This window comes from Cryptomeria japonica, chromosome 2 (assembly GCF_030272615.1).
Source record: "Cryptomeria japonica chromosome 2, Sugi_1.0, whole genome shotgun sequence".
NCBI classification, from domain to species: domain Eukaryota; kingdom Viridiplantae; phylum Streptophyta; class Pinopsida; order Cupressales; family Cupressaceae; genus Cryptomeria; species Cryptomeria japonica.
Window position 1 is genome coordinate 475,676,067 of NC_081406.1, and position 27,375 is coordinate 475,703,441.

Genomic DNA, 27,375 nt, shown 5'->3' on the forward strand with positions numbered 1-27,375 from the left:
ACACTCACTTGGTGGCACTGAGAGAGTGCATGGAGTGGTGTCGAAGGGCCAGGTCCGCCTTAAATCCACGGAAATGCCGGTTTATGGTACGACAGGGGAATTTGCTGGGCCATATTGTTTGTAAAGATGGACTGAAAACTGACCCAGATAAGGTACGAGTAATTGTGGAAATGGAGTTGCCCATTGATGTGACAGGAGTCAAGTCCTTTTTGGGACACATTGAATACTACTGGAAGTTCATCAAGAACTTTGCCCAACTTTCATTTCCACTCGACAAACTAACTCGGAAGGGCGAACTATACATATGGGAATTGGCACAAAGGGAAGCATTCCAAGAACTCAAGACGAGACTGGTGGCAGCACTCATTTTGGCCTATCCAAATTGGGACTGAGAGTTGCACGTACACATGGATGCCTCGAACTATGCCATTGGTGCTACGCTAGCGTAGTAAGGGGCACACGGGTTGGATCACCCCATCTATTTTGCAAGTAGGTTGATGTCGAAAGCCGAGAGGAACTACAGTACCACCGAGAGGGAGGCCCTCGGGATGGTCTATGCTGTACAGAAATTTCGACACTACCTGCTAGCGACACCCTTCACCTTCTATGTGGACCATCAGGCCTTGATGTACCTGGTAAAGAAATCCATCATCCAAGGCAGGATAAGCAGATGGCTACTGCTGCTTCAGGAGTTTATGTTCACAATAATTGTACGGCTAGGCAAAAGCCATGTCATTGCTGACCAATTGTCCCGGATTAGGTCCGGAGAGCCGCCAGAAGGGGTAAATGACGACTTCCCAGACGCCCACCTATTCAAGATCGCAGTACTACCACCATGGTACACTGCCATCGGGGAATATCTCTCCACCTCCGTATTCCCCCAAGGCATGCCGCTGGGAGAGCGAAGAAAGCTTGTGTTGAGAAGCCGCACATTCCAACTGATTAATGGTTTATTGTATAAAATGGGGCCCGACGAGGTGTTATGCCGGTGTGTGATGGAGGAAGAGGTGCCAAGCATCTTGAGGGAAGCACATGAGGGGCCCGCAGGAGGCCATATGGGACCGGACACTACGGCAAGGAAGGTGTTGCTAGCAGGCCTCTGGTGGCCCACATTGTATAATGATGCGAGAGAATGGGTAGTAGGTTGTGATACGTACCAGAGAGTGGGGAGGCCGTTGAAAAGGGATTTCATGCCCCTCAACCCTTCGCATGCTCAAGAACTATTTGAACGCTGGGGGCAAGATTTTATCGGGCCGCTCGAGGTGAGCCGCGCTAGGAGGTGTCGCTACATTGTGGTAGCCACTGAATATTTAACCAAGTGGGTTGAAGTGCGGGCTCTACCTGACAACTCGGTCGTAAGTACAACAAGATTCATATACGAGCAAATTATTACACGATATGGGATCCCTATGCAGTTGACAAGCGACAATGGTGGACATTTTGTGAATCACGTTATTAAACTTCTTACTACGGAATTCAAGATTTTCCATTCATTGTCTAGCCCCTATTACCCACGAGCCAATGGGCAGGCCAAGGCTACCAACAAGATTCTTGTGGGCGTGATTTACAAGTCGTGCGGTGTCGAGGGAGAAGATTGGGAAGAAAAATTACCTTCGGCCTTGCTCCAAGCGAAAGCCCCTTAGTTAGATCGGTGAGAGGGGCTGCCACTTTGGAGAAACCCCGTACAAACCTTCTGTAGTAACTGCATAACCCCAAGAACCTGCTTAATTGTGTGAGGGACTTAGGTCTAGGCCATTCTCTGATAGTGGCTATCTTCTCCTCATCCATGCTAACCCCCTCCGCATTAATCTTATGCCCTACATATAGGATTTCCTCCATTCCAAACTCACATTTGGACGCCTTAGCATAAAGTGACTCTTGCTCTAGGATCCTTAATGTGTTTGAAGTGCTCCTCCCAAGTTTTGTTGTAGATCAAAATGTCGTAAAAAAAAAGTAGTAGAAATTTCCTTAGTTGCTTGCGGAAACTATGATTCATACATGACTGAAATGTTGCTGGTGCATTGGTTAGACCGAAATGTAGAACCAAGAATTAAAAATGTCCATAGTTACACCGAAAAGCTGTTTTGTGGATGTCCTCTTCCCTCATCCTGATTTGATGATATCCTGATCGAAGGTCGATCTTGGAGAAATATCTGGCTCCGTGTAGTTCATCAATCAACTCATCTATCCTTGGGATTGGGTACCTATTTTTGATGGTTTTCATATTCAGTGCTCTGTAGTCAATACACATTCTTAGAGTGCCATCTTTCTTTTTAGCAAGTACCACCGATGATGCGAAAGGGCTCGAACTAGGTTGGATGTGTCCCATAGCAAGTAGTTCCTTAATGGTTTTCTCAATTTCTTCCTTATATTTGTGAGGGTGGCGATAAGGGGTAGTGATGAATGGTTTTGCCCCCCCTTCCAATTCTATAGTGTGTTCAAACCCCCATTTGGGAGGCAAACCTTGGGGAATTTTCCCAAACACCCCTTTATATTTCTCCATGATGGGTTTGATGTCCATATGCGTGGATTTCTCATGAGTATTGCTCTTATCTAGTATCATGCATTGGGTCACCCATTCTCCTCGTCCTTTTCTAAAAAATTACTCCAATTTCTTACAAGAAACCACTTTAGGGCTACCATCAGGTAAGCCCTTGAGAGTAACTTCCTTCCCTTCATGCTGAAACCTGATTATTTGGTTTGGGAGATCAAACATGAAACATCCCAATGAATAAATCCATGGAGTCCCCAATATGATATCTGTGTCCAATGGTACCACGTAGAGATCTTCCCTTACCGGATGGCTACCTATTATGAACTCCAACTTAGGTACCAACTTAGTGCATTGGACCCTTGCCCCTGTGGCTGTTGCTGCTTCGAACCCCTTAAAAGTCTATGTGGGTAATTAATGCTGCTTGACAACCCTTTCATTGATGAAGTTATGGGAGGCTCCGCTGTCCATAAGTGTGACTACTTTCTTCCCTTTAAGTGAACTCTTGATTCTAAACAGGTTGTGTTTAGCAGCATGGGTGATAGTTGCAACTATGGCCTGATCTTCCTCCCCCAGTCTCATCCGTTTGCTAGGTGGCTCTTCCTCATCCTCATATGGTGAGGCTTCTATTCTGTGGGCCCAGCCTTGACATTTATGGCTCCTTCCTTCATAGGGTTTTAGGCATGTGAAACAAAGTCCGTTCTTTTTAAGCTCCTCCAAGGCCAAACACATATGTCCTTTTTCTCTCTTTCCCTTGCAATAGGTGCAAGACCTTACAATCCCATCTTGATTGTGTTTACTGTCCTTGGGTGGAGGTTTGGAGGAGTTGCCAAAGGGCTTGGTCTTGTCCTTGGGTGAGCTTTCTATAAATTTCATAGCTTTCTGTATAGCCTCATCTAATGTTTGGGGTTCATGGGCGCTTACTGTGCTTTTAATTGATCCCCTCAGGCCTTCTTTGAATAGGTAAGTAAGCCTTTCTTGTGTTAGACCTGGTACCATCATTGCTAATTTCTAGAATTCTGTGGCATAGTTTTCAATAGGCCCCTACTGCCTTAGTTGGGTGAGCTCTCAAAAGTACCACTCAGGATTCTTTTGGTCAAATCTTTTTATGAGCTTTTGGGTGAACTCCTCATATGTGTTTATAAGTTGATGTCCTTGAGTGATTAGGCCATGGTGCCACCACTCATGGGCAACTCCGGATAGGTGAAGTATAGCAAATTTAATGGCATTGGATTGAGTCAAGGGCTAAGGGATAAATAGGTATCCAATTTTTGGACCCATGATCTAGCCGATACCTTTCCTTCCCCATCATAGTTGGGGCTAGTCACCTTACTGAGCTTGTTTTGAAGCTCTTTGTGGGTTGGAGGATGTTTTTCGTTACGGCCAATTGTCTTTAGTTTGGCACCACAATAGTCTTTGAAGGTTACAAGATCTCGTAGTTCGGGATCCAACCTGCGGTAGTCTGCAAGGATTTGGTCTACATTTCCCATGGGTCTGTCATGGTTATCATCACTTATTGGTGCTTCCTTAGGTAGGATGAACGTCGAGTGGGCCTTGAGCTGGTATCCTTTGACGGGGTGGGGTGGTGGTTTTCAGAATGATTGGATTGGGCTTCTTTGGTGTTATGGTTGCTTATGTTTTGGAGGGCTTGAAGGACTAGTTGGTTATTCCTCTCATTTTGTTCAATGAAGGCCTGCATGGTTCTTTCAGTTTCTTCCCTCAGTGCTTGAGCGGTTTGCTCCATGAAGACCCTAAGTTCATTACTAGCTTGTACAGTCATGTTGTTGGCTCCTTTTTTTCTCTCTCTTTCTAAGGCCCCTACGGGATCTTTGGCTTTGTTGCACCATAGGGTGGCAGGAAGGAGGCTCTAATACCACTGTAATGAACCTTTGTTGTACCTGCCTCGCCTTCCTGATAATTAGGGCCTGATCTATCCACCGAAGGTTGGATTTAGGACCACAAAAGAAAATTACGGTTTCCTGCAACATTTAGATATTTTATTTTATATGTCAACAGTAATATTAGATCAATGGCATAATTATTGCAGCACAAAATACATACACGACCCATTCCAAATTTTGAGGATTTTCCAGGTTGGTTGGGCTACCCATCCAGACCCATCCCGTCTCTTAGGGCTAATAGGGCCACCTGAGGATGGGCCCAGCATACCCCTGACTTGCACTCATTATCTTGAATTTACTAACAAACAGAGGATATGAGGAAGATAACAAATGCATACAGAAAACATAGATTAATGACTATATTACTTGGTTAACATTTATCCATTATATATAAATTTGTAGGGATTAATTCATTATATTTGTGCCTAGTTGCAGAAACATGACTATCATTAATTAGTATTTCTTTTCTTTACTTATTAGTTGTGTCTGAGAATGAATGAATTATTTTTATTCTTCTATCTGTCACTAAAGTGTATTTTAATGCAACATACTAAACCTGATATTGCAGGTTACCTATCTAGTGTGAAGATTAAGTTCATTTTACCCTTTTGTACATTACAGATGTGCTTAGTTCATTTGGTAAGACATTTTTAGGCATGGAACCGATTTAGCAATTAATCTGGGTCACTAGTTAAATTATATTAATTACTATTATATGATGAATGAAAGCAGATTTAATACAACTTGCACAAAGACATACTTCAACATTTCGACATTTAAGCGGATTGGCCTGGGGACGTACCAACCTGCTGGTGATGGGAAGGAATGCTTACTAGGCGCTGCTTCTTCATCGCTAGGAAGAACCAGCGACTAGACCTTTTACATCGTTTGCTGACTGATGTGTTCCCAAGGCAGTCCTCATTGTTGTCTAGGCATCATAAATTATGAAAACTGAAATAAATATTATTACTGAGTAATGAAGTTACCTCTTGGTTGCTTCTCCTTGCCCTTCTCTCCTTGTCACCTTCTCTCTCGTGTTTCCTTGGGGTGCAGGTTTACACCTCTTTGAAACCACGCGATTCCCCTTGAAACATGGCGTCTATTCCGGAGGTGGCTTGGGAATGGATGCCTCCTTTCATTACTCCCACTAGTTAAGATAAAACGTATTTTAAGCGGTAAAAATAATTTATGTATTGAAAATATATATATTTATGTACATGTATTGTTTAATGTTTCTAATCATTGCCTGCTGTCTACACGAGAAAATGACACCTAGTGGGAGGTATGTAATTGTTAAGACCGATCACAATAGTTCAAAATACTTCCTAAATCAGAAGGACCTTAATGATAGACAACAAAAATGGGTGAGCAGACTTCGAACCTATGATTTTGATATTTTACATGTCATGGGGTAGAAAAATCAAATGTTAAGATTAATAGCCTCATTTTAGAGCTGAGTATAACTAAGGATTGTTTGAAGAATGCTCAAATGGTTCTTGAAGAAGAAAAAAATCAGCTTGAGGCTAAACAGTTCAGAGAACAAGAAATTGAAGAAAGGACCATGGAGATCAAACAGGTAATTAATAACTTAATTGCATTCATGAAAAGTTTGAACTATTACATTGCCCCAAGAAATTATGAAAAGGAAGTTTGGATCAGCAGGTGGATTGGTTTGAGTTTGGGGATGAGGATGATCTTCATTTAGCTGATAACCCATTGTTTGACATGGCCGTTGATATGTGATTTGATAATCCAATCTTTGAATCGGATGCTAGAGCACTTTCTGATTTCAGTGATGAGGTTGGTGACAATCATAGGATTTGGGGCTTGGGTGCAATTTTCAGCTGTGAAATGTTTCTTAGGATTGGAATTGTAGACAAAATTCCAAAGTTAGTACTGCTGTCCACTTTCAAATTAGCCTACACAGGACTCTAGTTCTTGGCATGCAGTTTAGTTGGTATGTAATCCTTGTCCAAAGATGGATTATTTCGTGGTTGGGGTTGGCTAGTAGAGATGATCTGGACATAGGATAAGACTTTTCAGCTATTTATATGCTCACATCTACTTCTTTTTCAGGAATATTTCATATTGTTAGCTGCTGCCCCAACATTACAGTGTTGAGTTTGGCAATTACAATTAATGAGTAGATTGATTTTGAGCACATGTAGGCCTTATGACAGCTAGTTGTTGTTTACCTCACTGGGTAAACAGGAAGAATACAGAAATCGAACAGCAATGCACAATGCAAATACAAAAGAAGTACCAGAATAAGCTTGCCATTAATGTCAAAAGATGCTCATATTATAATCTGTCGTCCCCATTACCTGTCCTCCAACACCCGGAGGTGGTACAATATATGACAGCCGAAGGGGTGCGACACAACCGTCGCGACTCCAACTACCTACCCGTCGGCTAACTAACTATCAATAATTAACATTACTAAACTATACATTTTTTCCCGATAACATCATCCCCCCCAAAAAAAGAAGTCGTCTCCGACGACTAACAACAAAATGGAGACAATGCATATATACACCCAAAACAAAGTCAAGGAGAGGGCTGAGGAAGCGTCCCTGAAGTCGAAGGCTGGGATGCTGGTGTTTGGGCCGCCAGGCGGGCGCGGAGGTCATAAACCTGCTGAGTGCGTGCTGCCACATCCTGCTCCGCCACCAATACCTTCTCTAAAGCCGTCTTCACCATATGCGTAGCTTCCAGCAACTCCTTCTCCTTGGTATCCGCGGACTCTGTCATACCGACCAACTGAGTCTGTAACAAACCTCGCTCTGCAGTAACAACCTCCAACTCCTGCTGCACAAGGCTCCGCGCCCTCTGCTCCTTCGACAGGCGGATGTCAACGGCAACCTTCTCTGCACGGGCTGTCTCAAGCTGTGCTAACAGCTGCGTCCTCTCGGCTGCCCAAGAAGCCTGCTGTCTGGCGAGATCTCTCTCTATCTCTACACGAGCAGCCTTGCGGACCGCGGACTCATGCTGCATCTGCCGTAGTGCATAATAGGCATCCCTGTGAACCTGCTCAATCTGTCGGACAAGAGTAGTCACCCTACTCTCCACGACAGGCTGAGGCACTCTCCAAGCCTCGAGCATTGCATCTGTCTGAATAGCTGGCCACCCTTGTGACTCAAAGCATGTAACAAAAGCTGTCGAACAGCCGACCTGCATAAACTGGAGGACCTGCTCTAATTCCTCCACAACCTGCTGCAAAGCTTGTGTCTGAGCCGTTGCCACCACTCGCCGACCCCTCGTCACCATGTCTGCTAAGTAAGCCTCAATGTCCTTCCCATCCTGCCCCGAAGGCTGGGACCCCGATATAGGTGCAGGAGGCTCGAGTGGAACCAGAACTGCTGTATCCTGCTGGCACAAAGGTGTCTCCTCTACCCTCACCTGCTCCTGGATAGCAGGGATGACTTCTCCTATCTCATGTCCTACTGGTGTCTCGCCCGATGAATCCTCCAAGTCTACCACCTCCGTCAGAGGCTCTCGCCTAGGTGAAAATACAGCAGCTCCTACTGGTGGCATCATCGTCATCTGAAATCGCCGGGTCAGCCAACTCCCCATAGCCTCCACCGATGGATCTGTACTGAACACCTCCGGGCCTCTCTCCACCTCTACAGTGTGTCTCTCCAGAGGCTCCTCCAACAAAGAGGCAGACACAGTCACTACTGCCTCGGATCCCACAACGTCCAACCGCACCTGAGGCTCTGCGTCGACCCCCTCCCTGTGGTCCTCCTCTGCCACTACCTGCTGCGGTGATCCACACGACTCCACCATGCCTTCTGCACGTGCCTCTATGGCCGAATGCGGTCCCGCGGGTGGTGCACTAGCCTGTGGAGGTGGTACGATGGAAGGTGATGCCACCTGCTGCATGGGCCCAAGCGCAACGGGCATGCGGCCCTCCCCAAAAGCTGGAATCGACGTGCCTCCCACTCCCGCGGATGACCTCACAAGTGTGCTAAGTGGTAGTGAGGGTGGCGCAAACAAGACTCGCTCTCCCGCGGGCTCCATCCTCTCCTCTTCTGTCGCCCTACTGCTACTATCCTCCGCCGAATCCTCTTCCTCCGAAGCCTCTTCACTGCTGGAAGTCTCTCTTCCACTATCAGGTTCTGCCGAGGGGGTCTCTACTATCCTTTTCCGTTTCGCGGAAGAATGACCAATGTCAAGGTGTCTCCAATGCATGATAGGAGGCTCGCCATCTGCCAATGGTCTCTGTGGCTGTATCTCCAATTCTGCCTCCGGTAATACTTCTCGCGTGGCCTCCAAAAACAATCCGATGGCATAGTGAGGCATGTAAAACGTGCGATGCTCCATCATCAAGAACTCGCACATCCGCTCTGATAACAATGTAGCCCAATCATACACAACGCCATTCAGAAGTCCATTCATCAATATGATCTGCGGGAGAGCTATGTCCGATGCCCTACCAGACCCTATCAACCTACTCTTGATGACGTCCATTATACACCGCCAATGGCCCTCTGCAACAAAAGACCTACGCATCCCACGGCTCTTCGTGGCATCAACAATGCTCTCTAATTCTGCTGTGGTCAAGTCTCGGGATACTCGTTTAATCCAATATTCTTTTTCCTCCCGTGTCATCTTCTTAGCTTTCAATTCCACTTTCTTGCCATGTACTCCTGGAATGCCAAACACTCTCGTAAAATCTGCAGGTTTGAAGGATACCGTGATATCTTTCCCCATATACTCAAAAGTACTCGTCCGTGAATGGCTATCAAAGGTATCAACCATGAATCGTAATGCTCCCTCATACTCACGGATGGCAAACACAGGCATTCGGACGGCCCACTCCACTTCTGCTTTCCGAAGGCTCTTCTTCACCAAATCATCATCTGGTGTATCCTGCCACCACTTCCTGCATTCGGACCCATTCAATCCCTCAAAGGTGATATGCTGTGGGGTCAATGCGTTCTTCCCTCGTGTGGTATGCTGTGGTGCCTTTCTCTTCTGCCTGGCGTGCATTGTGTTACCGGCTATGCGAACACCCGAAGGAAGAACTCGCATATCCTTATTCCTATGGCTGCTATCCTGTAACTGTTTTTTCCAATTTCTTTTACCTGCTGACTTCATTAACTTCTTCCTGATACTTCTTGGTTTTTTGCCGATGCGAGAAAAAACAAAAACAAAAAAAAACCCCTTCGGTACTGGCTTAACTACCTCCTGGCTGCTGGGACCGTGCGGTAGCAAGGCTTGAACTCCTTCGCGACTCCAGCTTCGAACCAATAGCACCGAGAACCGACAACTAGAGTTTAGTCGTCACAGCGAGCCCTTAGTTGAAGGTTACCCGGCTAATGAAAGCATGCTCGCCCTTATATCTTAGTGGCTTCTAGTTGGATGGATGGAAGGTAGTCCAGTAACGAGGTTCCTCTCCGGCGAACGCCCTTCAAATAGTAGGGGTGTCACCCCTCACTGCCTGCCGGTTTGTTCATAGTCTCAACAGGAGCCTGCTTTGACCGCACGGTGCAATGCCTGGTCCGCACGATGCAACGAAGACTCGTTTTATTTTTATTTATTTATTTATTTTTTCGGCCTTCGGTGGTGTTCCTTCCCTGTGTCGTGTGGTGCTTTATCTTTTCGTGGCTTCGGTGGCTTCTTCTATCCCCGGCGGTATCTCCTTGTTTCCCTTCGGCGGTTAAACTTGCGGCGTTTTGTGCTTGCGCGGCGTGGCGTGGGCTTCTTCTCTCCTCCGCGGCGTTTCCTTCGTTCATGGTTTATAGCTTGGGCGGCCCTTTTATTCACGCGGGCCTTCGGTGAGTTCCACCGCACGGTGGTCCCACTGTCGGTGGTTCCACCGCACGGTGGCTTCCACCGTCGGTGGTGCCACCTTCGGTGGTTCCACCGCACGGTGGTGCCATCGTCGGTGGTGCCACCGCACGGTGGTCCCACCTGCGTGTCCACCGTACGGTGGTCATTTCCTTTTTTTTTTTCAATTTTTCTTTTATATATACTTTTTTTTTTTTTTTTTCCAAATTTTCGTATATATATATATATTTTTTCCATTTTATATCTATATATATTTTTTTTCAAATTTTCAAATTTTAAAGGCCCCACAAAATCAAGCCCCCAACGTTCGAATAACTCTTGTGCCGCTGAAGGGTTCGATGGCATGAAGTCTCGTTTTAGTGGTTTTCCGGCCCTCTGGCATGTATCACAGCTTCCGACCCATTCTCTGGTGTCGTTGTGTAGCGTCGGCCACCATAGTCCGGCTAACAGTACTTTCCTGGCCGTCGTGTCCGGCCCCATATGACCTCCTGCGGGTCCTTTGTGTGCTTCCTTCAAAATCCCCGGTATCTCCTTCCTCCACGCATCGGCGGAGTACTTGATCTGTCCCCATTTTGTAAAGGAGTCCATTGATCAGTTGGAACGTTCGGCTCCTTAGGACCAATTTGCGTCGTTCCCCCGGTGGCATGTCCCGAGGGTACTAGGACATCGATAGGTATTCGCCAATATGAGCGTACCAGGATGGTAAAACCGCAATCCGGAATAAGTGCGCATCCGGGAAATCATCATTCACCCCCTCCGCTCGTTCTCCCGACTTGATTCGTGACAGTTGGTCAGCGATCACATGGCTCTTCCTTGGCCGTACTATAATGTTGAATGTGAATTCTTGCAGTAATAATAGCCACCGACTCACCCGTCCTTGAATAATAGGTTTATTCACCAAGTACATCAAAGCTTGGTGATCTACATAGAAGGTGAAGGGTGTCGCCAACAAATAATGCCGGAACTTCTGTACTGCATAAACCATGCCGAGCGCTTCCCGTTCAGTTGTACTGTAATTCTTCTCAGCTTTCGAGAGTAGTCTACTGGCGAAGTAGACCGGGTGATCCAACCCATGATCCCCAACTTGTGCTAATGTTGCACCTATTGCATAGTTGGAGGCGTCGACGTGCACATGAAATTCTCTGTCCCAGTTTGGGTAGGCCAATATTGGTGCCGCCAACAGTCGTGATTTCAATTCTTTGAAGGATTCCGACTGCGCCGTTCCCCATACGTATGGTTCCCCTTTTCTTGTGAGGTTATCTAGGGGGTAAGATATCTGGGAGAAATTTTTTATAAACCTTCGGTAATATCCGATGTGTCCCAAAAAAGATTTTACCCCTGAGACATCGTGTGGGGGTTCCATCTCCACAATCACCCGAACTTTGTCCGGGTCTGTTTTAAGTCCCGCTTTACACACTATGTGCCCGAGTAGTCTACCCTGAGGTACCATGAATCTGCATTTCTTAGGGTTCAGTGCGAGTCGTGCCCTCCGGCACCTGTCCATACATTCTCCCAGTGCCTTCAGATGCGTCTCCTCCCCGCTGTACATGGACCAATCATCTAGGAACGCCTTGAAGTTACCCACGGACATCTTATCAAAAATGTGGAGAATTATTCGTTGGAACGTTGCCGGAGCATTGTAGAGACCGAAGGGCATCCGGTTGTAAGCATATACTCCGTCCTCCACCACAAATGTCGTCTTCAGCGTATCTTCCTCCGCTATTGATATCTGATTATAGCCGGAAAATCCATCCATAAATGAATAGATTTCATGGCCGGCCACCTCTTCAAGAATGGAGTCCGTGAACGGTATGGGAAATGGATCCTTGATGGTAACTGCATTGAGTCGCCGGAAGTCCACACAAATCCGGATCTCGTTACCATCCTTTTTGAGAGATATTACGATGGGGGATACCCATTCGCTATTCTGTACCCTAAAGATAATCTTGGCCTCCAGCATTCGTTCAATCTCTTTTTGTACTTTTGCAGCATAGTTTTTATTCATCCTGTACGGTCGCTGCCGTACTGGTACTGCGCTTGGTACCAACAGAATACGATGAACACATAACTCCGGTGGGACTCCCTTCAAATCCTTATAAGTCCATGCGAATACATCTTTGTACTCGGTGAAAATCTTGAATGCGGCTGTTTTCAGTATTGGGTTCCAATCATCTCCTACCAAGATGATTTTCTTATCCGTCTCCGTACCTAGATTCAAAGGTTTCAGCGTCGGTTCTTCATACTTCATAGCCTCCTTGTTTCTAAATTGATGTGCGGGTACGGTGTCCATTGTGGCTTCTCCTTCCTTATACTCCCCGTATTCTGGAGGATATTGATCTGGCTCCTCTCCTTCTCCTTTGACGCTTAATATGTTACAGGAGGGTGAAAACATCTCATAGTCCTCCTGCTGCCAATGTAACAATCCATTTAGTGAATCTGTGTCATCCTCCGAACAGCAACCTCCGATTTTTAATATGCCTTCGGCATCTGGATCCATCCCCTCTCTCCCTTCGTCTCGTGGGTCATTTTCCCTCTCGGATTCAGATCCCGAGGAAGAGGCAAGTTCCTCGCTCACCAACTGCGTCCGGAGATCAATAGTGAATTTCTTGCCTCCGCTCTCCATCGAGAGTGTATTTCGTTTCCAGTTGTGGTTTGCTTTCGCTGCCACCAACCATCCTCTTCCAAGTATGGCGTCGTACCCTTTCTGCTTCAATGGAATGACCACGAAGTCGAGTACAAAAGGTTGTGCACCCACGGTGACTTGCTGTGCCATCAACATGCCGAGTTGTTTAATCCCGTGCTGGTCTGCACCTAGCAGGTTAAACGTAGGTGGCCACAGAGTGGGCTTTCCTAGCTTTTTCCATGTGTCCTCCGGAAGGACATTTACTCCGGAACCGCCGTCTACTATAGTATCTGTCAGGATGGTGCCCAGGATGCCCATCTCCACCACGGCTGGGTGTCGGCCATTGTTGACGGTAAGTACAACTGGGTTTGTTGCCGAGTTTCCTAGTATGGGAGCGTCCATGTCTCCCGGTTTGGGTTTATCAACCTTTGTGCCCAACAACATTGTCCCCAATTGCGGTATGGTGTGTAGGAGGTCTTCCAGTTTCACAGGTACCTCCATTTGGAGCATCTGCCGTACAATGTTCCTCTCCGCGTCTGTGCAGTAGGGTCCAGATGACTCGTGTGTCTCTCCCCGTTGGGCTTTCATGGCCCTTTATATTTCCTCCCTTGCCTCCGTCATTCTCTGCTTCTCCGTGCGGGGATGGGGGTATCGGGCTTCCTTTGCCTGCCTCGAGTAAGAGCAAGGATGGCTTCTCTACCCCGTGTGTTGCCTTTGATAGCAATTAGATTGGCCCCTACGCCAGACTTCGGACAATCGGCATCTTCATGGTCACCGGGGCCACACCACCGACATAGCTTTTGAGCGGTGTCATTGTTATTACTCTCGTGCATAATGCCCCCATTGATTGCAAGCCCTACATTGAATCATCGGGCGTCCTTTCGCATCGTATTGGACCCTGTTTTTGGTGGAATTATTATTATTCCCCCGTCCGCCTCGTCGATTTCCCCGGTAGCCTCCGGAAGATGCATTATTGTTTGAATCCGATGTGGAGGGCTGCTCATGTGCAAAGAGCACTTGCTGGTTATGTGCCTTCAGATTGTATGGGCATTCTTTCGTAGAATGTCCCATGATCTGGCAGATGTCACAAAATACCTTCTTGGGACAGGCACCTTTTGTGTGGCCGCTTTCCTTACAATCCGTGCACCACAATTCATCATCCTTGCCTGTGGTCCCCTTCACTGTCTTAAACTCTTTTAACATTGGTTCCATATCCTTCTGAAGGGCCGTGACTTTCTTCTTCGGCTTCTCATCACTGCTACTCTCTTCTTCCGACGTATCATCTTCAGAGGATGACGAAGATCTATTCTTCTTCTTTTTGGCCGTCTTATTTTCACTTTCCAAGTCCATGGCCCGGTTGTATGCATCATCGTAGGATGTCGGAGGCACAATTTTCATCTTTCGTCGTAGCTTAGGGTTCAAACCCTCGACAAACCACCGCTTCTTTAAGCCATCAGCCGGTTAGCTTTCCATCTTTCCGACTAATTCCTTCAGTCGGCGGCCATACGCCCGTACGATCTCCTTCTTTCCTTGCTTTGTTCCATAGATTTCGGAGACTATCTCATTATCATCTCGGAGAAGCCGAAATTCCTTCTCGAATGCTTTGTTCAATTCATCCCACATAGTTACCCCGGTTTTATCCAAGTCTGAATACTAGTCAATAGCCACTCCTCTCAGTGTGGCGGGGAACTGCTTCATCCATTCAGCCTGGTCAGTCACCCCGTTGGCTGTCTAGATGGTTTCGCATGTACGGCAATGCTGTGCGGGATCATCTTTGCTATCCCTGTTGAATTTGGGCAACTTCTGTTTGGTCGCCATTGATGGAAATCGTCTACTTGGAGGTGGTTGTGGCTGTGTTTGCCCTCCGGCGCTGCTCCCTCCGATGCCGCTGATGTCTCCTGTGGTGGTGACCGAAGGTGCGGTGTTCTGCCTTGTACCTACCGTGCGGTTACTTCCTCCGATGCCGCTGATGTCTCCTGTGGTGGTGACCGAAGGTACGGTGTTCTGCCTTGTACCTACCGTGCGGTTAGCTTCCCCTTCGTCGTCACCCGTGCCCGGCTCCCTTCGGTGATCCTCCCTTTGTGGCGTGAGAGATAAGTTTTTGAACCGATCTCGAGTCTCTTCAACTAGTTCTCTCCGTAACCTAGTTTCCTCCAGAAACTCTTCAAGGCTTCTCGCTCTACCGTAGTCTGGTGACGCGTAGAAATTCCCCTCGGCTTCTGCACCTTCCGTGACACCTCCTCGGTTCCCTTCGGGCAACCCTTCGGCAGGTCGTCCTTCGGCAAGTTGCCTCAGCCTCCGTCTACGTTCTACACATTGTTCCAGAATCAAAGCCTTCTACGCAGCCTCCCACTCGTCGGTTTCTAATTTCTTATTTCTGTCTTTATTCAGTAAATTGGGCATTAATTGTGGTACAATTTCATGTTTCACAACACATAAATCACAACACAACACGTCTTTATTAATTCATTCTTTTGTATACAATCAACATAATTCTTCTGCTTCTAACAGTGTTCTTTATTTGTCTCCCTTCACAATTTAAGGATTATTTGTCCTTCATTGGTCTTCTCTATGTCCATCATCGCGGCGCTCGTGAAATTCTCGTAAGATTTGCTGTCGTCGGTTCTCCCGGTAGGTGTCTTCTCTGCGGTTTTGAAGAGCCAAAAATGCTTGAGCCAGAAGGTTAGGCAAATTGCTCATCAACCGATTCACCGCCGGGCTTACCCCAAGCGTGCTCCACACAGCATCCTCTGGAACAGCCTCAATGGTGGCTTCCCTCCGTACGTGTGTTTCGATGGCCGCCTGAAGGATGCAAGAGAAATCTTTTGTGAGTGCTCATTCTCCTTCGAACAGTTCTTGGTGATCTTCGTCAGGGTTACTGCTCGTCCCCTCGGGCAATGGTTGTCCCATTATCCCTGTGCCATGTAGTATATTCCCGTCCCTCCCGGAATAATTTCGGCAACGGCGCCAAATGTTTACCTCACTGGGTAAACAGGAAGAATACAGAAATCGAACAGCAATGCACAATGCAAATACAAAAGAAGTACCAGAATAAGCTTGCCATTAATGTCAAAAGATGCTCATATTATAATCTATCGTCCCCATTACCTGTCCTCCAACACCCGGAGGTGGTACAATATATGACAGCCGAAGGGGTGCGACACAACCGTCGCGACTCCAACTACCTACCCGTCGGCTAACTAACTATCAATAATTAACATTACTAAACTATACATTTTTTCCCGATAACAGTTGTGGGAGGTTTTTTAGATATAGTTTAGTTTTTTTTTCTTCCACTTGGGTAAGTGATGTTTACTCTAATCATTTCATGGTGTTGGTATGTATATATTAAGATGAGGCTTTGAGGATTTGAAATGACCTACCACCCTTTTGTGACAAATTTTTTGCAACTTCCTAACTTACTTTTCAATAATCTACTGTTCAGTCATTAAGTGAAGCACTCTGCACCCTCAATGATTGTTACCCATATATGCATTTTGTCCACATGAGCATTAGCCAATCATTTGTATTCATGTAAGAGTAACATGTATAGTGTTCATAGAGTTCTCAGAAAATTGTCTTAAGAATTTTCATCAAACTTCATTTAGTTTTAAGATCAAAAGATTAATACATATTTTGCCATTACAATTCCTTACCTAAAATCTCAGTTACTGGTTCTTGCCAAAAATGGCCGGGTCCTGGTCCTGGTTCATGCCTGGTCTTGGTCCGAGCCTGGTTCGACCTGGGTCCCACCTGGGTCTTGCCCAGGCGGCTGGGTTCCCTGTGGGTCTTGTGTGGCAGGACCCACAGGGAACCCAGCCGCCTGGGTAGGACTCGGGTGGGACCCAGGTCGAACCAAGGAGGACCCGGGTGAACCCAAGCCCGTGGGTTCCCAAAAACAGGGCCCACGGGTTAGAAAACAAAGAAAAACTATTTTTTTAATCTTATTTTAACATTTTGAAACTTGAATCAGTTGAAACTTGAAACTTGAATATTATCTTTTTTGCAAATTATGAATATGATATTACATTTATGATTTACGATATATCAATAACAGAATATTTATTGGCATTGGCAATTATGGATTTATGATTTATATGTTATCATTTATGTATCATTGTATGGGAAAGTTACATTGTATGTTTGAACTGTGAACATATATAATTTTGATGTTTGAAGTTTGAACATATATATGTATAAATTAAAAAATATATATATATATATATATATGTACGGACGAACCCGTACCCGTACCCAAATTTATTTATTTTTTGCCAAATCCGCGAATCCGTACCCGAATCCGAACCTGAATCCGAACCAGAACTGGTAACTTAGCCTAAAATCATAAACAATAATTAACAACTGTGAGCTTTATCTATTGCCAATCCAAAATTTACTGCTGTCACTTACAATATAGCACCAAATATATACAAGAACTGTCTAGAGCTCCCAAGATATCCATGTCCAAGTGAAATAGAATATCCAACACCCAAGTCTGCAGTAAGAATCCTTTATTTTGCAATCTCAGTCTGAAAGATATAGTAATCTTGAAGACAGAATGTTTGAAGACTGTAGATTGATGATGATTTCTAAATCGGAACTGTAAGATAACAGCAGCAAGGTTTCCACTTAGAAACTGAGAATACTCCTTTTCAAGTATGCAATGAAGTCTTCAAAGTCACCTCTTGAATGTTACCATTACTTTGAGCACTCAGAAATTGCTTGCAACATTAAATACCTTTGGCACAGAACTTAAATCTCCTACACACCATGTATCTCTATCACTGTTGTAGCTCCAGGCTTAGCACTAGCTTTTACAGGGGCGATTTTCAATAAATTACCAAATAAATCCTCTAAGACCTCCATTGTTTCCAGCTGACAACTGCATGATTTGATTGGTTTACCAAGGGGCCAGTTATAACAATATTTTCCCTCATGTCACTCAAAGGACAAACAATGCCACTATTTGTCTTTTCTAAATACCCTCTAAGCCGCGATTATATTACTTGCCATGACTTCTCTTAATTTTTTGTCTTTAGCATATGACGGCCAACTCAAATGTTTAACCTCCATGCAGCTGTTAGGTGTTTCTGTTATTTTTCGGTGGCTTATCTCTAATTTGTCTTATCTGCAATATTCTTTCCCTAATTTGTCATATTTGCATTTGTCTTTTTGTGTATATTGCCTTTTTCTTTGATTCCTCTTTCAAACTACTTGTGTGAGACTTAGACGAATCGAAAGGGCTACGCTAAAGTTGGTTTTATCTTTTTTTAATTTTGTCTTCTAGTGCCAGACAAACCTGCAATATATCTTTTTCCTGCATGGTATACTCAAGAAATCCTGTGCCTTATTTAAACTCCAGGTACCAATAATTGATTAAATTTTTTATTTTTCTTTCAAGTTGGTAATTAGCAAAAGATAAATAAGCTCTTGCATAGGCAGCTCAAAAATGAAACTCTGATTTATTTCCCAAAGCTCTGAAATCTTCAAAACTGACAACTATAAATACCTTATTCTTTGAATGCTCACATTGAGACCCTACATGAATCCCACAGCAGTGACCTACGTAGATCTTCCACCACTGAAGCCAATCTTGTGATGTCCCCATCCAATCTGTAAAAACCAAACAAGGTTCCGTCAAGTGATGTTAATATTGAGAAAGCTCCTTGTATTATCTTTCAAAATAATAAAGAACATTCAAAACCCATACAATGAAGACCAATATATTCCTATAAATTGCAGGCCTAAGAGAAGATAGAAGATTTAATAAGTTTTAATTGAATATTGAAATTTATTCATAACAACGGAATCACAGCTAGAAACGGATATGTGAATTGGAGGGAATCATCGATTAAGGAGTGTATAAGGAAGAGGCTGAAGTCTCACAGCCGTGAGAAGCAATAGGTAATTATTTCATCCCATATGATTGACGCCCTATCCCAAGGAAAGTCAGGACTATCAAGCAAAGAGCAAACAATTCCCGCAATACATTAATGTTTGCGTACATGATGAATTGTCTAGAGTGACTTGGCTGAGACTAGAAACTGAGGAGTATGAGGCAACAACAAGTAATACTAAGTCTTCCACGATAGTGATTAAGGAAGAATTTATATCATTGAGAATTCAAAATCTTTCTCAATATGACAGCGCTTGTAATAGTTAAGATCAATGGACATGATAATTACCTCAATGGCCAGCTAAGGAAGATTAATTACCTATTGTCAATCAATAGTGATTATAGTCTTCGAAGGCATCTAACAGCAAGGAACATGATATACGGCAGTATTAGTAATACAACGACATATCGAGACTTCATAAAGATTGTTTCACAGATCATCATTAGCAACTAAATCTATCACCAGTATGATCGGTGATTACAATCTATATTAGTTAATAGCCTGTAGTTTAAGGATGATCAACTATAATATCGTTCTAACCAGTTCCGTTAGTTAGTAACACCACAATCATAATCGATAACATTATTATTATGATTAGATATGAGGAGGCAGTGATTACCAAGGCATCGATAACTCTAAATTATAATTAATATTATGGCATGATGAAGTTATGAAGAGATGTGAGGTGATGACAATCACCAGCAATTACATGAGACTTAATGAAGAGATGCAATTACTACATTAAGACAGTGATCATAATAAAGACTTCTTGTTTGTTATAAAGAGATGTATCTAGTTATGAGAGGTTCGAACCAAGAGAGACATTATTCCTCATATTCAAAAGATGTGACTCTTCAATTCAAGAGAAATAAGAATTAGATCAAACTCATCCACCAAGGGGGAGTTTATATCGGATATTTCTTATCCAGATGGGAATGGTTCGGTAAGGGGGTTGCAAGATGGGATAGAAAATAGTGGCAGACTTCTACAGACATATCTGAAACATCACCAGTAATTATTGTTGCAAGCATATAGTTTCAGATCAGGACAACAATTCCTCACTGTAAGTAATATCATATTGGCATATACCTCTGCATGTCCATAAAGATCTATAAGCAACAGCAGACCATCGTATCATACTAAAATGATAGTTGGAATCATAATTTCAAATTCATATCAACATATCAAGAAGAGCTTTACATCAGTAAATTCAGTGAGATGAAAAAGATTTCTTTGTATATCTACCAATCTTTCATATCTGAGATAGAAAGATAATCTTATCAATAATGTATTAAGTAAACCAAATCATCTCGCATATGTTTTAGAACTTCATCAAAGATAGCAGCTATTTAGTTCTCATATATATTATAATAACAACATAATATCAATTGTATTTCGTAATAAACATTATTTTAAAGTAGATCAACTTCTATTGTTGTTATCTCAAGCAGTATTTGTGATTATTAAGGAAATAAGTCTCTTACAATTGATCCTTGCAAGTTAAAATGTCGCTATTTCTTAAATTATAAAATAAGGGGACATTACAAATCTCTTCAAAAGGGTTTTTGTCCTCGAAAAGAATAAAACAACAATTTTGAAAACCTTGAGGGTTTCTCCAAAAACAAACTATTAGAATTAAGTGAGCGACTTCTGGGTTTGATTGTGTGCAAGTTTTTAATCATCAACGTTTCGGATCACACTCCGTGATCCATCACCAGGATGAATGAGAGTTCAAGGAAATGAAAAATTCATTCCGATGATGGATCACGGAGTGTGATCCGAAACATTGATGATTAAAAACTTGCACACAATCAAATCCAGAAGTCGCTCACTTAATTATTATGGATTGTGGAAATCTGATAGAATTAAAATATTAGAATCGTCAACATAATAAATGAGCTCCTCAAACGCCTTGTTATATTTTTTCCAGCCAACTTTTGGAAAGCTTCATTTTAAAAATACTTTTATTAATCTAAACTCCAAAAAAGACCTTTTCATTAAAATAATGAAAAGTTGGCACTTAAGCTCCTTGTATTATGTGGGAAAGATTTAAAACATTTCGCCCTGGTTCCCGCAAGCTATAACACTAAGGTGAGCTATTAATATTTTAATTAATTTTTAGCAACCTTAGTAAAAATAATTAAAATAAGCCACCAATACACCAAATTGGCTAAAGTTGTTGGAACAAATCGGAATTAAAATTTGATCACGTTGGAGTGATTCTGATGAAGAATAATGACAAACGGAGCCAACTGGGCGACTTACTATAAATAGAGTCTCTCCAAGATACTTGGAGACCAAACTAGAAGTTGAAAATAACATCTGAAAGATGCATATAAGTCCTCCAGAACAACTGAGCTCACTAGAATCATCAAATAAGTCATTTGACCAAAGAAACACCCATTGAGAAAGTCAAAGTCAATTGCAGTGCAAGAGAAGCCTACAATTGGGGCATTACAATCCTCCTTACTGAAAGATTGCTTGTCGGCAAGCAATGCTTGCACAAAACTAGAAACACCAATCCAATTCGGACTAAAACAAAATAATTTCTTGGGGTCCCATGTCAACCCCAGAGAAGAACCACCATGTTGACATTGCGCCACTCTGATCATAACTGTAAATCCGTTGTGGCAAATCTGCATTCTCCTCTCTTGAGATGTCAAAAAGTAACCAGGATCATGATTCAAATTGAAATACTTGAAAAGACTGTAATCTATTCTATGAAGCATATTACGTGAAGGCATCTGAGTGAAATCTCACTCAAAAATCTCATTGCCAATCACGATCCTAGGCAACAGTAAAGACACCACGCTCAACCCAAAAAAAAAACCCAAGACTCACTCCTCATGACATCACAAAAATGAATATGATTAATTGTTGTGACAACTCTACAATCAGCCAACCAAGGAATGGCTAGGATTGATTTCGAATCAAAGGGCGAGATTACAAAATAAAATGCTAATTAGCGTTTGTTACAACTAACTACCTCTTGACCAATGAGAAAATTACATTTGGGGACACTTGTTCTTCTGCTAAATATAAACCAAGAAAAATCGAAAGTTGTTGCATTGTGGTGTATGCCTGCTCAAAGCTTCTGTGGATAAGTCAGGTTCATTGAACTTAGACATGTTGACTTGGAAAAATCTGATTGGCTAGAAGATGACAAGGTACCACCTCAGGGTGTTGGATGTCCTCCTTGGTCACTCCGTTCTTCTTCCACGTACTTGCCTTAGAATATGTTTCCTTGTTGACGACTTTGTCCTTTGCACTTGCTTCTTCCTAGCTTTGATCTTGGATTCCTTTCAAGATTTTGATCTCTTCTTCTTACTTTCATTTGAATCTTTGAGATTTGGAAGTCTCCCCTTGGAGCAAATGTCTGAACTTGAAGTTATTAAAGTTTTCTTTCTTGATTGCTTTGAAATTCCTCTTGCTTGAACTTTACTGATGTTATTCCTTGGTATTCTCCAATTTGTGTCAAGAAATTGTCTAAGTATGGAAGTTTGTTTGGAATACTCTTTTTTGTCACCATCTATTTCTGATTGAGAGATTTTCTTTAATTCTTCAGGAGATGAAATCCTTCAAGAAGTTGCCTTGATTGCTTCAATAGGTCTGGGATTGTAGATGAAATCTCCCAAGAAGTCCGAATATTTTTTTATATTTTCACCAAGTCTGACAACTTTTCTTTCTTGATGTCTGGAAATTCTTTCAAGTGCCTTGAATTTGGAGAAGAGTTTCTCTATGCTTTAGCCAGAATGGAGGTGAAATATACCCCCTTAATTTTTCAATTTTCACACACAACATACAACACCCACTAGCATTAGCAAATATTCATCTCGACCAATTATGTAGTGGGAGGAAACAAAAACAATGAAAGCATTACATGGTGGCTGTATGACCAACCACTTCCACTAATTTTTTAGTGGGAAATTACGAAATAAGGAAAGCTTAACAACCCAAAACTTGGCGGTATATCCAACCACTTCCACTTATCTAATGGGAATTAAAAGATTATAGAAAAAATTAATAATCGAATTTGGCGGTATAACCAGCGACTTCCACTTTTCAGTGGGGAGTACAAATGTAGTGTCTCCACTCTAGTCAGTTTCAGTGACTGATGGGTTAGCCTATTATTTTGGACTCACGTAGGCTAACATCTTGGATAGAGTCTCAGTGGTAATTCCACTTCTTGAGTTCAGTCTTGGGTTCAGTTCCAGGGCCTTGTACGCCAAGGAGTCCAAGTGTGCGTTGGGCATGGCAAAACTTTTATATTTGGGTCACATGATCAACAGAGAGGTAGTTCGCATGGATCGTGATAAGGTTCGTGCCATTATTGATTGGCCTACGCTCGAGACCTTGACTCAGCTTAGGGGATTTCTTGGTTTATGTGCTTTCTACCGTTGGTTTGTTAGTGGATTTTCATGGCATGCCGCACCACTTACTGATTTGACAAAGAAGGGTGCGTTTGTTTGGACACCTCTAGCACAGGAGTGTTTTGAGAAGTTCAAGCAGTTGATGACTACATCTGCAGTTCTAGCCTTACTAGATTTCACCAAACCTTTTGAGCTTCATTGCGATGCATGTGGAGAGGGTATTGGTGTAGTGATTATGCGGGATCGTCATCCTCTATCTTTTCAGAGAAGGAATCTGTAATGTCCCCTTCCTTGTGATGATGCATTCTGTGGTCCATTGGCCTATTCTGGAGACCCATAGGCTATGTGGAAAGGAGAATTAGGGTTTCCATCTTCTATGGAGTTTTGATCGAGCTTTTCAGGGGTAGTCAGTGGGGAATTCTTCAGTCTTGTTTGTGGTTCCCTTCTAGGTTTTTCATGGACTCCAGTGTGGCATAACATGCAATTGACTCTTTGGTGGAATGTGGACTTACTATTTTTAGTAAGTTAGGGTTTGGCTGTCTGGATGGTGTAGTGTTACTAAGCTTGCCAAGCTCTTTCTTTGGGTGCGAAGATCACGATTTTCAAAGCAGTATTTCATGACTTACTATTTTTAGTAAGTGGCAATTTGGGCGTTTCTATTTTTGGCAGTCTTGGATATGGTCCTAATCTAGCACAGTTTAGTGATCCTCATTGCTCAGCCTGATACTAGATTTTGTTGATAATCAGTATTGGAGTCATAACTGATTAATTAAATATTATTTCCTTATCCTAAGGTTTAATATTTAATTATATTTTTTACTGATTAATGATATTGGGAATTGTGCATAATGTGATTTTCTTCCTAAGTCTGCCTAGGCGAATTACTTGATGATTGAAGGGGGACGCAAAAGATGAAAGGAGACTTTATTTTATATTCATCAAAGTTTATTTTATGCCAAAATCGTGATTCTCTCTCCTAGGCGCGATTTTTGACTTAGGAAGTGGGCACCATACTTGGGTCCACGGTCCACCACTTGAAACGAAATGCAATTTGGAAGAGGTGAATTTGGAGGCAATTTCATTTGAATTCCAGACTTGAAAATCTATATATACAGGTGTTTGGCTCCTCATTTGATTATCCAGAGAAAATATATCGTTATGCTGTCGGAATGACTCCAGACTTCTTCGAGGGTGAAAACCTCCTAGATCTTTCTTTGTAGTTTCGAGTGTGAGACATCACTCTTAGCTGTGGTTCGAATTTGTAAACTACTTGGTGTTACTGGGATTGCATTTGGTGTGTTTTTGAAGAGTTGTGTGCTGCTGCGTTTTTTGGAGTTGTTGGTGTGTGTTGGCTGGAAGTGTGTTTTGTTCGTAGCTATTTGCGTGTTGGGTGCATCGTTCTGGGTGAAGGCTCATTAGAAGCGTATTGGAGAGACAATCGTTCTTGTAAATTGGCGTGGCATTTGGTGAACTCTCCAATTTATGATTGCAAATCGAAGTATTCAGCTATTGCACCATTTCCAGATTTGCATTGGGTTGCGTGCATCACTCTTGTGGCTCTCAAGTTGCTGTTTTAAGGTATTGAATTGATCGCCTAAGTTATGCTATTCATTTGCATTTGGTTTGACGTGATTTCATTTAGTTTTGGTGAAGTTACGAGCATTTTAGTGGATTTGGGTGTGGCTGGTTCTGGATATTATTGACTCTGATTTCAGAACAGAAAGTAGTGATTTTGTTGTGTGAACTTGATATTGAATACTTGAGATATGTAATTAACTCTATCTTCTCTCGCATCTCTATCTTTGTAAGATTGTTTCAGTAGTATTGATCAATCATTCCAGTTGCATTGTATGGTATTTCCCCTATCAAGTTTGGAGCTTTCCTTTACACCTATGTGGCTGTTACTTTGGTGAATCAAACCTACAAGACAACTGTTTGGAGCTTTCCTTTATCAAGTTTCAAAGAACTTTATCTGGGTATGCTTTATTCTGTTATGCAACACAATTTGTTGAACTGGGTTGCTCTTAGAACCAACATATCTTGTCATTTCAGACCTGCAACTAAATCTGGTAACTATTGTTTAAGAGGATATTGTGTTGCTGCATCCATTTTTCATATCAGACAATCAGTCCCAGGGAAGCAGCCATTAAAGTCATCGTAACAGCTCCTATATGTTATTTTGTGATCATAATTCATACCTGAACCAAGGAGCTATTAGATGGGTAAGTCTTTTATATGTTGTATGTTCAAAGCATTGAGTTGACAAGGCTTACCATTGCCTATTGCAGTCTGACTTTCATATCAGACCTGAACTATTTTGTAATCAGAGCCATATCTGTAGTAAATAAAGTTCATTTGAAGTTGGCTTATCATTATTATTGTTGGCAAAGAAGTGGTATATGTTTATTGTATGTTGGTTTATACATTTGCATTGAAAAACTCTCAAAATACATCCTACAATGACACAAACATCAATACATCAGTCACAGTTCAGAATTCAGAGGGTTTATGTGTCATATGTTTGACACAATTCCAAGAGAACATTTCTGAGATTTTAGGACAAAACTGGACTGGGACATTACAAAAAATCACCTTTAAAATGTGATCTCTTTTCTAATGTCATTTTTTAATGTTGGTGGTATAAAAATAATTAGGTGAACCATCTACTCTTAGTAATCCATAATATATATTTTAGTTTCCTATGTAAGCAGTTTTATATCATGGTTTGGTTTCTATTTGTATATATTCATACAATTTGTTTAATGAAGTTCTGTTCTACATAGAGAATTTATGTATTTTATATTATATATGCATGTTTAGGAAAAATGAGAAAGCCTTGACAGATTGCTTTTGGGAGTCATGGGCATGTGTTTGTTCATCTGCTACTCACCTTAGGGTATGTGTTCTTCCTTTTTTGCTGGTCTTACCATAAGTCTTTTGAAACATAATGTTTGGTTAAGAGGGAATGATATTATATGCATTGTGAAATCACTGGATCAATTGGTTCAAATAGAATCTTATGCATTGTTGTTACAGGAACAAACATTTCAAGAGCGTACTGTTGGGATGTCATTGGCAGTTGGCGGTATGCTATTTTATTCTCTTCTTACTAGCACAATGACAGCAGGTTTTGGGGTAAGCATTTTGTAAACATAAAGTGTGTACTTAATTTAATATTTCAACAAATCTTCTTCTTATTGAATATAATGTCATTGTTGCTTAAATGATCATGTTTGCAGAGTTACATGAGTCGACTTAAGGAAGGAGCACATTTTGAAATAATGGAGTCTAAACATATTGTCATATGTGGAGTAAATAGTCACCTTACAACGGTACTCAAGCAAGTGAACAAATCTCAAGAATTTTCAAATAAGTCTGGTATTGATCAATTAAGGTAACTATAGTAGAGGATTAATTGTTATACATGGTAAATGGCAAATACTTTGTAGTGAAAAATTGCAACTTTCGATTGTTGGGTGACAAATCCAAATGACATAAAGATTCATTGCAGGAGGCAAAGAGTTTTGATTTTGTCAGAGCAAGTAAAAAAGGATGTTGAAAAGCTAGTAGGACATGCAACCAAAGGCTGCCAATATATTGATGTTCTCACACGGAGGTGAGTTTCCTATCATATGGAATTGTAACTTTTTTCAGTAGTTATTTCTCCTTTTTTGTTCCTTGATGCACTCAGTATTACTCAATATTTTATTATTACAAATTTTCCATTTATTAAAGATGACGAGCTTAAGAAAAAATGTTTTGCTTCATAGGGCCTTGCATAGACCCTTTGTACTTTTTAGTATCCCTTGGCAATGGCATTTTTGTAAGAAAGACTTAAATGTGGAATCCAAAAACCTAAGGTACTTAACCATTTCTTAAAAAGATAAATGGAGGTTTGATTATTCCTCCATCTAACCACTGGAGCCCCAATACGGCATCTATATTGCTAAGCCCAAGCACATAAAAATCATCTGTTAAGGTGTAATCTCCAATCTGAATGCTCAGCCAGGGAATTACCCTGGTGCAGCTCAATGTAAATTGATCAGCAACAATGACACTGAATCTTGGGAAGTCTTCAACTTGTAGCCCATGCTTCACCACTAGTCCTACATCAATAAAATTATGCGTGGCTACACTATCCACTAGACAAACCATCTGTTGCCCCTTAAGAACACCTGTCAACTGAAATGGGTGACTTTTGGGAACTCCAGATAGTGAGGCAATAGTGCTGCATGGAATTTCTTTGGTTGCAGTATCTTCCAAATCTACCTGCGGTAGCTGATCCTCATGATCACTCTCA

General features: G+C 42.4%; 1 protein-coding gene across 9 annotated transcripts in view; it reads left to right on the plus strand.

The window, feature by feature from the left end:
- LOC131049033 (putative ion channel POLLUX-like 2) overlaps positions 1 to 27,375 on the plus strand; it is a 383,365-nt gene that overhangs the window by 140,608 nt on the left and 215,382 nt on the right. For all 9 annotated transcript variants that reach the window (XM_057983566.2, XM_057983498.2, XM_057983206.2 and 6 more), the window contains 4 exons: positions 25,896 to 25,971; positions 26,112 to 26,210; positions 26,315 to 26,469; positions 26,587 to 26,691. In XM_057983566.2, the coding sequence (XP_057839549.2) occupies positions 25,896 to 25,971; positions 26,112 to 26,210; positions 26,315 to 26,469; positions 26,587 to 26,691 (435 nt within the window). The remainder of the gene's footprint in view (positions 1 to 25,895; positions 25,972 to 26,111; positions 26,211 to 26,314; positions 26,470 to 26,586; positions 26,692 to 27,375) is intronic.